The sequence below is a fragment of the Coffea arabica genome, chromosome 6c (assembly GCF_036785885.1).
Source record: "Coffea arabica cultivar ET-39 chromosome 6c, Coffea Arabica ET-39 HiFi, whole genome shotgun sequence".
Lineage (NCBI taxonomy): Eukaryota > Viridiplantae > Streptophyta > Magnoliopsida > Gentianales > Rubiaceae > Coffea > Coffea arabica.
The window spans coordinates 15,632,763-15,644,973 of NC_092320.1; the positions used below are offsets into that span (position 1 = coordinate 15,632,763).

At 34.2% G+C, this 12,211-nt stretch overlaps 1 protein-coding gene across 1 annotated transcript; it reads right to left on the reverse strand.

Annotated features, from left to right (window-relative positions):
* Positions 1-2,842: 2,842 nt before the first annotated feature.
* On the reverse strand, positions 2,843-5,293 carry LOC113691516 (cytochrome P450 93A3-like). Its single transcript, XM_027209675.2, has 2 exons — positions 4,247-5,293; positions 2,843-3,712 (listed from the first exon to the last, which is right to left on the reverse strand). The coding sequence occupies exons 1-2, from the start codon at positions 5,177-5,179 to the stop codon at positions 3,071-3,073; spliced, it is 1,575 nt and encodes a 524-aa protein (XP_027065476.2). The 5' UTR covers positions 5,180-5,293; the 3' UTR covers positions 2,843-3,070.
* Positions 5,294-12,211: the final 6,918 nt, after the last annotated feature.

Genomic DNA, 12,211 nt, shown 5'->3' on the forward strand with positions numbered 1-12,211 from the left:
AATTCAAAACATTGCTATTATAAAAAAATATTCTCCTCAAATTAACATCAATAAGTATATATGAGATACAAATATGGTAAAATATCTCTCATATGCATATCGTAGATATTTGAAAATTTCGATAAAAAACTTTTTTGTTGCCAAAATAACATGATATTCTATTGTGATATTATTTGAGGATTCATTTTTAAGAATATTCTCTCGAAACAAAAATAATAATTGGCTCTTCTTTTCAAGTATTATTATACTAATTGTTACTTTGAGAGCATTAATGTTTTTCTATTAAATCATTAGTCAAGGGGAGAAAATTTAGGGAAAAATAATATGAAGAGGGAAAAGTGCAAATAATACTAAATGTTAGGGATTTAAGAAGCAAAATTTTTCTTTTTCGATAGTAAGTTCAATTCAAAGATGAACGATAAATGTATCACCATCTAATGTTGCATCTCAATAGTGAACTTGGGAAGAATTTAACCATGAGCTAGAATGGGAACCACAACTATAGGCTTGACACCTCTCCGATGTGGGATATTAATTCACACTTGATATCCCAACAATCTCCCCCTCAATTGTGAATCTCTTCCACATCGGACCTCTCTCCCTAGCCCATCCACTCCATCAAGCCCACTTCAATCTGGAGTGTACGATTCTTGCTCAAGAGCCCACATGCCCTTGCCTCACTGCAGGTCTACATGATTTTTTTTTCTGCCGCTCTTATCCAAGCCACACCTTACCACTCCCACTGGCTTTTTATCCTGAAGTCACTATCCAACCGAACCATCGGCTCTGATACCACTTGTTGGGCTCTGAGAGAGCCAAACTCGGGGAGAATTTAACCATGAGTTAGAATGGGAACCACAATTATGGATTTGACACCACATCCAACCCAAAACCTTAAGGTATTGGGTCTATGAATAATTCCCACTTATATGTTTCTCATTCTACTCATCTCTTTCCGATGTGGGATATTAATTCACACTTGATATCCCAACAAAAACTGAAACTGGTTTTGTCTTGTTCATGCTTTGTACATACCGTATATGTTGACAGAAATATGACATTTATTATATTAGCAGAAAAGTATGAAATATGACAGAAATATATTTTAGTGGTTTTAATGCCACGAAGGAGAAAATATTGGAGTGTGTTTGGATAGTAGATTATTTGAAATAATTTTTTGACAAACATAACTTAGCATTTTCTGATGTGATGTATGTGAGATAAAAAATGATTGAAAAATGTGTTGATGATGCAAGTAAATAAAATTTCACAAATAATAGACTACAGTATCGAGTAGTACTACATTGCATGGAACTAATCTATGAATCCTTAAACAGAATGTGTTCATAGTTCTGAGTTCAATTGAAGCTGGTAATTTACCCCAGTACCATACATGTGTTCTAGTGGTAAACAAACTTAAGCAATTGTCAGAGAATTAATACACATAGTTGGTTAACAAACAAAAGGATGAACCAAGCCGGCCTGCATAGATTGCAGCTTTTTCTTCCATGTCAATCTTATCAGCACCTTTAATTTTCCAATCAGCATGGGATCATTATTGCTGCCGCAAGTCCTGAAGCAGGGCACCCTCACCTTCCAACTCCAAATGGCACGGCACACATAGCTAAAATTCTGCACTTTTGTACCTTCCTTACAGTCGTGGTGAATCGAATGGATTGATTCTCCACAGAACTGACCATATGCTTTTCAGGCTTAATTAGGGAGTGTCTTCCATTTAATTTGGATCACGGTTGATGGCATTCAACTTCACCACGAACCTGGAATTGTTACCGATGTTCTAACCATTGGCTTTGAGTTTTCCGTACATTTTGGGATCGTTAAAGGTTGAGATGGATGAAATCTTATTGTTTCTTTGTCAATAGCTTGCAAGTATGGCAGCTTTGGAACATAGGATCCGTCTTAAATTAGCCTTTCAAGTCCTACAACTGACTTTATATGGCTCTTCTTGGAGTTTCATTTACACCTTTGGATGATTAAAGAGCTCTGCCATTGACAGTTCTTGCATCAGTTCCCCCCAAGAAAAGATCCTGTCTTTTTATACAACAATCAGCAGTCAGCACAGAACTAAGTAATCATTCTTGGTACAAGCCCCAAAGATGAATCTTACGATTCTTTTCTTGCGCTGTGATATCCAAAATGGCCAAGCTCTAGTTATTGAATGGTGCTAGTAACCTTTCTCCTCCATTATTGTCAGAAGCAAGAATGGAGGAGGTGGGTTTTCGTCAATAAGTACAAATTCACAACTAAAATACAAATTCAAAAGCATGATATAGTTATATTTGCTTTCTAAATAATTAAGGTCACATTAATTTACACATATAGTTGCTAAGCTTTTTCTTTGATTTTAATACTATAATACAAATTATCCTTTACACGACCTTTTTTCGTCATTGTTTTCTTCCCTAAATCCCAAACAATAGGAAAAATCTTTAAAAAAACCTAAAATACAAATTGAAACACATGGTATAGTTATATGAGTAAATCTTATATACACTGATAGTGTATATATTATCATGACTTGATTTATGACATATATGCAAAAGCTAAATTTCAAATTCAAATTTTGCATAGTTGTCATTTATCCAACGCTGATAGTGTATACATTGTCAGCATAGGAAAGATTAATTCTAGTTTAATTGCTTTCTAATTAAATAGGCCTGCATTTAATACCATACATAAATTATAAATAAACTTCATCTATATATTTACATGGTTAATCCAAGACACAAATAGATAAAACCCGAAAAAATTAATCGTAAGTAAGTCAGTTTGAGTCGTTTTTCCATTTTTCCTTTCTTTTTTAATAGCAAGCCTGAGTGAATTGTTAAAAATTTGGAACTCGGCACAGAATTAGTTCCTAAGTTATTCCATGGTCCAAAATTTGATTCAGCATCATGCTTTTGGTTCGTGAAATAGGTTCCATAAACCAAGGACATGAAAAAGTGAACGCCACACAATTGGCACCTAAAATAAGGAATTCTTGTATGGGATATATAGCAGAGAAGCAGAATAGCAGCCTGAGATTTTGAGAAGAAATTTCTGACTCTCGTTACGAGTGAACTGCAAAAGGGTTGAAATGTGTAATGGGGTAGCAGAGAAGCGGATGAGCCATTGCATTAGCCAACCCAGCCTTTTCTTCCATGTCTATCTCTTTCCCTCCTTCCACCTCAAAATCAAAGCACTGAGCAAGTGCGGCAATCACTCCATGAACAGCAGCTAAAGCCAGAGACGCACCTGGACACCCTCTTCTTCCTGTACCAAAGGCCAACATCTTGAAATTTTGCCCTCTAATATCCATTTGATACGGATCGTAATGTCCTCCGGATTTCTCCATGAACCTCTCGGGTTGAAAATCTAGCGGATTTTCCCATGAACTTGGGTCCCTCATGATGTCAATCAAATTGAATAATACCCCTTCATTCGCTAATATATCATAACCACTGATCTTACAATCCTTCACGCATCTACGAAGAAGCACGGCTGAAGGAGGGTGTAGTCTTAAGCTTTCTCTAATGACTGCTCGCAAGTAAGGAAGATTTGGGATATCTGATTCCTCAACAAGCCTTTGTGAACCAACAACTCTATGAATTTCTTCTTTAAGCTTCTTGAATTCTTGAGGGTGGTTGATAAGCTCCGCAATCGTCCACTCTAAGGCTTTGGCTGATGTTTCGGTGCCTGCTGTAAAAAGTTCCTGTTCAAGTTTCAAAAAATCGTCAAGCTTAGATTGTTTCGGATTGTAAATTTAGTGTGTTGAACGAACGAACGAGCTAGTTAGAATTCTTGATTAAGTCTTAAGTCCCGGAAATTCCATGCATTCTTTTCAAATACTCAGGAAGGTTGAGAGAACGTATGAAACCTAGCTCGGATGTTACTAGAGATCAATCACACAACAAAAGGGATCCAAATGGATCGACATCAAATTGTTTGACAAAAATTAACTCGGAGTTCTGAGGAAAGAGAATACCGTCTCTTTCACAACTTTCAAATTTTCTAAAATCCCAAAAGAAAAAAAAAGTGCATGCAGATAATATTGTCTCTTTTACAGTATCAAATTTTCTAAAATGGAAGTTGGTGATGCAAACAATAGAACCTATATGCAACGGGTGCATGACTTGAATGAGTTGTATACGTTGCTTGGTTCTTAACAATTCAATTTTGTGTATCAGAAACAATTTTTACAGTTAATGACAGCTTAAGTAAATTATAGTTAGGTGTGAGAGATCACCAAGATCAAGGCCTTGATGTTCTTTCTGGTTAGCTTCACTTCAGCATTTTCATCCCTGTAAACATCCAAGAGCAAATCCATAAGATCCCTCCTTTCCTTTTTTCTACAAAAGCGCATATCCTCCTCATGCTTACTCATTATCTTTTCTACCAGTGTATCAAAACTTGAAAGCAAAGTCTTCAGCTTTCTCCCATAGCCAAATAAATCAAGTTTCCCCAGCAAAGGACCCAATATCTCGCCAAAGGTTAATTTGGCCAGTAGGTCTTCTATCTCTTTAATAAACTCCCAGACCTTCTTACTCTCATCTTCACTGGCGGAACACCTCGTGCTCATCACTATCCTGCATGTATAATTGTTTGTGAGTCTCAAAAACTCCTTTCCAAGATCGCATGACTTACCTTCATAAGAGCACTTAACAAGGGTTTCCAACAATTTCATCGTCTCATCTCTTCTGATATCAGTGAATCGGCTGACCTGTGCTAGGGAAAGAAGCTCAGTCATACACAATTTCTTCATGAAACGCCAATACGTCCCATATTCCGCGAACACAAACGTTGAGCCGTCGTATATATTGAACCATGAATATCCCACTACAGGCCTCGAGATGAAATTCATCTCATTGTCTTTCAATATTTCTTTTGCAATCATGGCACTAGAAACTATTACAGAAGTTTTTGAAACCAACCGGAGCCGCAGGATGGGACCATAGCGGGAGGCCAGGGTTTGGAAGGATTTGGCTGTTTCTGGACCAAGCAGATGAAAATGTCCAATGAGTGGCAATGCCGGAGGACTTGGAGGGTGTTGGATTGGTGTTTTAGATTTCATCCGCCCCTTTATTGCATGGGAAAGAAAAAGGGAGACGGCCAAGAACAAAAGAAACATTAATAGAAGCGGATTGAACAGAAACATTTCTGATACCATCATCAGAGCCATTTAAAATTCCAGAAGTATATCCGGATAGATATCAGAAATTGGTACGAGTTTATGAACTGAAGTTTATGAAACATATATAGGCGCAAATTATTAACTTCCCAAAAGTCCAGCAACAAGAGTTGGTCTCTTGGGAGAAAACAAGAGCAATTTAACTATATCATATAGGATTCAGCTCTCCTGCGGTTGCAGGGGGACCGGACTGTGAAGTGACCGCATACCAAACGAATCCTATCATATCACATCAAAAATATCAAGTTTTGGGTGGAATAGTTTTAACCAAAATTAATGCTGCATGACATTTGTCGTGTCAAGTTGAACCACTTCTGTGTCAAGGCACTTCATTTTCCTCTTGATCCTTTGTCACATTTCTTGGATACAATACACTCTCAATAATGCTAAGGATTCTGTCAAATTTTTGGTGTAAGACATTGGTATTAGAGCATTGATTGAAGTAGTCAAGTGACATGTTTCTTGCATAATCTCCCAAGCATATCTAGGGCTTGTTTGGCAAATGAATTTTTGGACAAATTTGTCTCTTACCAAATTTTAACAACTTTAACTACAGTGGCAAACCTAAAATATAGAAAACAACTATATCATATATAGAAAAGCCCAGCAACAAGAGTTGGTCTCTTTGGAGAAAACAAGAGCAAATCATTGTTTGGATCCCCTGTTTTTGGAGTGTTTTTCAAAAGTTAATTTTTCAAATACAATAAAAATTTTTAAAAAGTACTCTAAAAGATAATCTAAAAATTAGTTAATTTTTTTTAAAATTTTAAAAAATATCTCAAAATATATTCTAGAAACTTTTCTACTCTTAAATATCTCAAAATATTTTCTAAAAATATTCTAAAATATACTTTAAAACGCTCCCAAAAATAACTAATCCAAACGGACATATAGGATTCGTTTGGTATTCGGTCACTTTACAATCCGGACTGTGAAGTGACTGCATGGCATTTGTCGTGTCAAGTTGAACCACTTCTGTGTCAAGGCACTTCATTTTCCTCTTGATCCTTTGTCACATTTCTTGGATACAATACACTCTCAATAATGCTAAGGATTCTGTCAAAATTTTGGTGTAAGACATTGGTATTAGAGCATTGATTGAAGTAGTCAAGTGACATGTTTCTTGCATAATCTCCCAAGCATATCTAGGGCCTGTTTGGCAAATAAATTTTTGGACAAATTTGTCTCTTACCAGATTTTAACAATTTTAACTACAGTGGCAAACCTAATATATAGAAAAGCTCTCCATAGTTAACTATATCATATATAGAAAAGCCCAGCAACAAGAGTTGGTCTCTTTGGAGAAAACAAGAGCAAATCATTGTTTGGATCCCCTGTTTTTGGAGTGTTTTTCAAATACAATAAAAATTTTTAAAAAGTATTCTAAAAAATAATCTAAAATTAGTTAATTTTTTTAAAATTTAAAAAAAATATCTCAAAATATTTTCTAGAAACTTTTCTTCTCTTAAATATTCTAAAATATTTCCTAAAAGTATTCCAAAATATACTCTAAAAACTCTGTTACAGCAAAATTTTTCAAAAATACTTCCAAAAAACAGTTAATCTAAACGGACATATAGGATTCGTTTGGTATGCGGTCACTTCACAATCCGGACAATGAAGTGACTGCATGACATTTGTCGTGTCAAGTTGAACCACTTCTGTGTCAAGGCACTTCATTTTCCTCTTGATCCTTTGTCACATTTCTTGGATACAATACACTCTCAATAATGCTAAGGATTCTGTCAAATTTTTGGTGTAAGACATTGGTATTAGAGCATTGATTGAAGTAGTCAAGTGACATGTTTCTTGCATAATCTCCCAAGCATATCTAGGGCCTGTGTTGGCAAATGAATTTTTGGACAAATTTGTCTCTTACCAGATTTTAACAACTTTAACTGCAGTGGCAAACCTAATATAACAATCCTATGTTTGGTATGTGGAAATGATCTAGAATGGAAAACTATTTCAATTTTTAATTTGTATCTTCTACTATCATGTTTTCATTTCGAGTTGGAATCTCCAAGCTAGAAAGTTCATTCATATTATTTCTTGCAAATCCTGATTCTCAACAAATGTCGGGGAAAGCTATTTCCAGCTTTATATTGAAATTATCAGAATAATTGAGTCAAGTTAATATACATAAATCTCTTTAATCAAATACAATATTTTAGACTATTTGTAAGTTTAATTAATAATTAATTGTACATTTCCCACAACAAAAGATTCTAGTTATTTATAATTGTTTTCCTCTTTTCTATTAAAGAAATGTGTTGCTGTTTTTAACTTTTAAAAATGTGGAAGAACTTTTTTCATCTTGATATAAATAATTAAAATAGAAAAGATAGTCCGACTTAATATAACTTATTTGTTTTATGAATTCATCTATAAAGTGTTGCTATATTCTTTCTTCGGTCAAAGAGACTAAGGCTGATCTTAGCTAAAACATCCACATAAGAATTACCTTCCCAAAAAAAAAAAATGCAATAATTTTTATTCCCAATTTAGGCTTAAGAGATTTCGAACTTTATATATGAGATTAAAACGGGCATGCTCCTTGGTAGCATGAAGAACTAAATGCACCCCTATGTTAAAGTCCAAATGTTAGGACTGGTCCACATTGAAACAAGGTTAGAGAAAATAATTGGATAACACGATTATAATGCACTAGACTTCGGAAAATTGCAATGTAGTACTAGAATAGATTGTTAATCACATTGTCCATCAAAAGGCATATGTTTTGGCATTTTTAACGGCCTTGTACGTCTTGGTTTGCTTTAGATATTACAGAAACTGATAATAGAAATTGACCACAAAGAGTAATCATAATTAGCTAAAATTATATTTCTATTTGGTAAATTTTACATTTTACTTTCTTTGAATTGATAAGAAAATTTATCCCATTTTGTATCCCACCCATGCCTCACCATTTTACGGTATCGGTTTTTGCCCTCAAGCAGATGCCTCCATTTACCCCTAAGAAAATTGAAGTTATGCTACTTTTTTTCGCCAATGTTTTCATCGATCTATGCCAATTCAATATATAAAACATTTATGTTTAACCATTCTGATATAGCTAATTGGCATCGTCATGTTAATTGAATGTTAACATATATAGCATGCATGCTTGACTATGATGGTCGACTTGATAAAATTGCATATGATGGCATCATTGACATTTGAAAACTGAAAGTTCAAAGTACGAAAAGATGAGAGAGTAGGGTCAATGTTACATTGAAGAGTTTCATAAGTGAAGTTAACTAAGCACACAATTCAAACTTGTTCAAGAACCCCACCCACAGGTAGTAATCAAACTGAAAAGACTTCTAAATCTTGTTAGCAAGCTCCAAAGGATTCAAATGCGTAACGGGATAGCATAGAAGTGGACGAACCATGGCACCAGAAAACCCTGTCCATTCTTCCATGTTTAACCTTTGCCCATCCTGGACTTCAAAATCAAAGCACTGAACAAGAGTGGCAATAAGCCTAATACACATATAAACATTAACTTTCAGAAACGACACTTTCTTTGGCTAGAAGTTCCCTATTAGAAAGTTTCTTTGCAACACAAAAGATTCACTAGCTTGTTTTTTTTGCTAGAGAGAAAACCAGGATGCTTAGTTGTCCCTGTCGTTGATTCTTGAAGTTGGATGTCACATTTCCATAGGATGGCTGAAATGTAGACAACCAAGTCCCACCAAACAAGACCAAGCCCTTGTCTCAAGTTCTCATCAGCTTGATGGTAAAACACAATACCGACTAGCAAGTTGCAATGCACCAAATTTGGGGCCTGCAGAAGGCAACTATTCTCCTTGGCTGATTGGTTGATATAATTGAAGGAGATTATCTTACCTCTGCAATCAGCATTGCCGGTGGCCTTTCATCACTTTGAGCAAACTGGAAATTCATCAAGCGACCATTAGTTATCGTACAAGTTGGCATGCCACGATCGAAATAATTTCTTCAAACGCATTCTATGATTGACATTTGAACTGTCGGAAATAAATTTTGGATTTGCACCATTGTTAATGTACGCTTACTGCATTATCGAAGACTGGGTCTGAATTTAATTAATTAAGAACTCAACCTTTAACCACCTATCGGATACAGTATTGGAAACTTGATCAATTTGTGAATTATTATATGAGTTTGATGAGGCCTGCAAATGTTAGTTGAGCATCCTTTTCCATGGATGTCCCCAATCTTTGGCCGATGACTGAGCATGAAAGACGGCAATCACAATCAAGCATCTTTGTAGCAAAGACAGCCCAGATTCTTGATTACTACAAAAATCTGCCTTATGGCCTAATTAAAGAAGGATTTAGATACCTTCTTGCCTTCATCCCTTGGTACAGTAGAATTTTGTCTGGACTCTGATAAAAGAATTATACTGCACCACAGTTGCTAGATTATTGTTAATCACATGGTCCATAAACTATGTGTTACAGGCATTTTTAATGGCTTGTTTTCAATTGCTGTAGATATTACAAAAATTCGTGTCTCGTTATAGAAACTAAATATAAAGAATAATCAAAATTAGCTAAAGTTACTATTTGGCTGAATTCGGTTTTCAGTTTTTTTTTTTTTTTGGCAGAAAATTAGAACAAAAAATGATTTTTTTTTTATAAAAAAAAAAAATTGATCATCTAAAATCAGAATTTATAATTAGGTGAATTAATTAAACAAGAACATAGTTCATTTTTTATTTTGTTTTGGGCCAACAAATATGGGGCTTCCAAATGCGAGTGCAGTTGGGCCTCAGTGATCCAAGATGGACTGGAGTAAAAGCTCTATTGTTCATTCATACAACCAATGACAACTGACATAAATTCTGAAAAAATTGTGATCGCTACAGTTACCCTAGCTATTTGTGAAATGAATTTTAATTTTCATAATAAATTTAGAATTCTCAATGAAGAATTCTAATAAAAAAGATACTGGTAATATTGTTGGACCGTCCTAAAACACAACAGAACCCAACCCAGAATAGATTGTAAAGCCCAAATAATTGGTGTGAGAAATTTTCCACTCATTGTCAGTGATTGTAAAGTTCGAGATATCATTTAGCAAAGAAGCAAGCTATTTCACAACTTGTCCTTCTAATTCAAAGCCCAAAAGTGAATTAGGAATTACACCCCAACAAAAAAAAAAAGTCCCGAAATTAATTTTCAGCTTTAACATATTGAATAGAAAACTAACAATATTGATCTCCCTTTTAATCACTCGAAAAATATCATAAGGTTAGCAACAGTCTTGACTTTTTAAATCATCTTGGTCTCCCTTTCAAGTTTCATGGGACAAGTATTCAGTACAATTGTATTTTATGCAGTTTCATCATGTCGTTATATATGTTCAAATTTTTTGTTTACAAATATATCATAATATTGTAGTAAACATATATATATTTATATCAAATTGTCGAGTACAATAATATAATATAATTGTACACCAAATAATTTAAAAAGTACAATAAGTGGATCAAAATGTACCGGACCCAATCGCATTTCCCCGTTTGATGTGTGATTTTACATGCACCTTGTACGGTTTCCTTGGCTTTAGAACAATTTCATCTGCGTTTTCCCAAGGCAAAGCTAAATCATTTTATCATTAACAAGCTAATGATCATAGAAAGTCTCATCTCTGGACCCTTTCTGTCTCTGGTGCAAAATTCTTGCGAAAATTTATGATCCCTTAATTTTTGGATCCCTCACAGTGGCATGTAGATTGCATTAATTGTCCTGTCATTTGCCAATATCATACCTACTGATCATCTTGCAATCTTCTTACGCATTTGCGAAGTATGTAACCTTAAGCTTTGTTTGTTTAACAACTATCTCGCAAGTAAGGAAGGGTGGGGATATTGATTTCTCAACTGACCCTGTTAAATGTTTTATCCTACAAGCCCTACAAGTATTAAGACTTTCCTGCTTAAGCTTCTTGAACACTTTCGGGTTATACTTATCAATAAGCGCAATCATCCACTCCACAACTGCACTTGCTATCTGGACTAACATTGAAAAGTTTTTGCATCAATTTCTAGTTAAGCATAAGGCGTACACAAAAATAGATAAAGAAATAAATAAATAAAAACATACATACATTTAAAAAAAAAAAGAATTTTCCAAATTCGTACATACACTTGCAAGCAGGCATGATTATTTTTTTAGAGTAATTTTTTATACACTGTCACAGTGTACACTAGTTAATCTATATTATGAATGGTACATAATATGAATTTAAATTTGAAATTGAAACTATGCATATGCAACATGTATCTATAACTGCTAAAGTTAAAAAAAAAAAAATTTACTACTATATTATCAGTATATAAAAAATTAATTTATTTTTCTAACCCCTTATTTTGTCGTTTATTTTTGAAAGCAGAAAAGAAGCGTTCTTTGACTTGGTTATCAAGTGAACAATAAATTGGAAAATGACAAAGTAAGAGGAAAATCTTGACACAAACTTTAGGTCAGCTCTTTCTGTTTGTGTTTTTTTTTCCAATTCGGGTCGTTGTTAACTCACTTTCGAAACTTCCATTTTTTCTTGTTAGCGGAAAGAAAAAGCCAAAGGAGATTTCTTCTGGCCATCCATGTAAGACTTTTAGGTCTATTGTCAAAGTAAACTGTCTATTATTTTCAAAGTTATTTTCATTGCTCTCCACTCGTCCTTGAAAACACATATTTGAGAAAAAGTCATGTCTGTGTGTTTGGATAGCAAATTATTTATACAAATTTATCTATTTACATTATAAATATATTTTTTAAGCACATTTTTATGTCACATATATTACATCAAAAAAATGTTACAGTATTTTTTCAAAAAATCATCTCAAACAATCTCTTATCCAAGTACGCTCTGATATCAAATCTTGTTAAGCAGCAAACTAGGAGTTTTTTCTTTTCTTTTCTTTTTCGTTTTGCTATTTTCGAAAACCTTAAGAGGTGTTCATAAAACTTTTCTATGATCTCAAAAGATTTTTCAGAAACTAAAAGTTTTAATAGAAATTTGGATTGTGAAAAA

Bases quoted from the DNA above. Each gene is read 5' to 3' on its own strand.
- LOC113691516 (XM_027209675.2), bottom strand. From the start codon at position 5,179: ATGGCTCTGATGATGGTATCAGAAATGTTTCTGTTCAATCCGCTTCTA. The intron at 3,713-4,246 runs GTGATCTCTCAC...AAACTTGAACAG, and splicing joins ACATCAAGGCCTTGATCTTG to GAACTTTTTACAGCAGGCAC.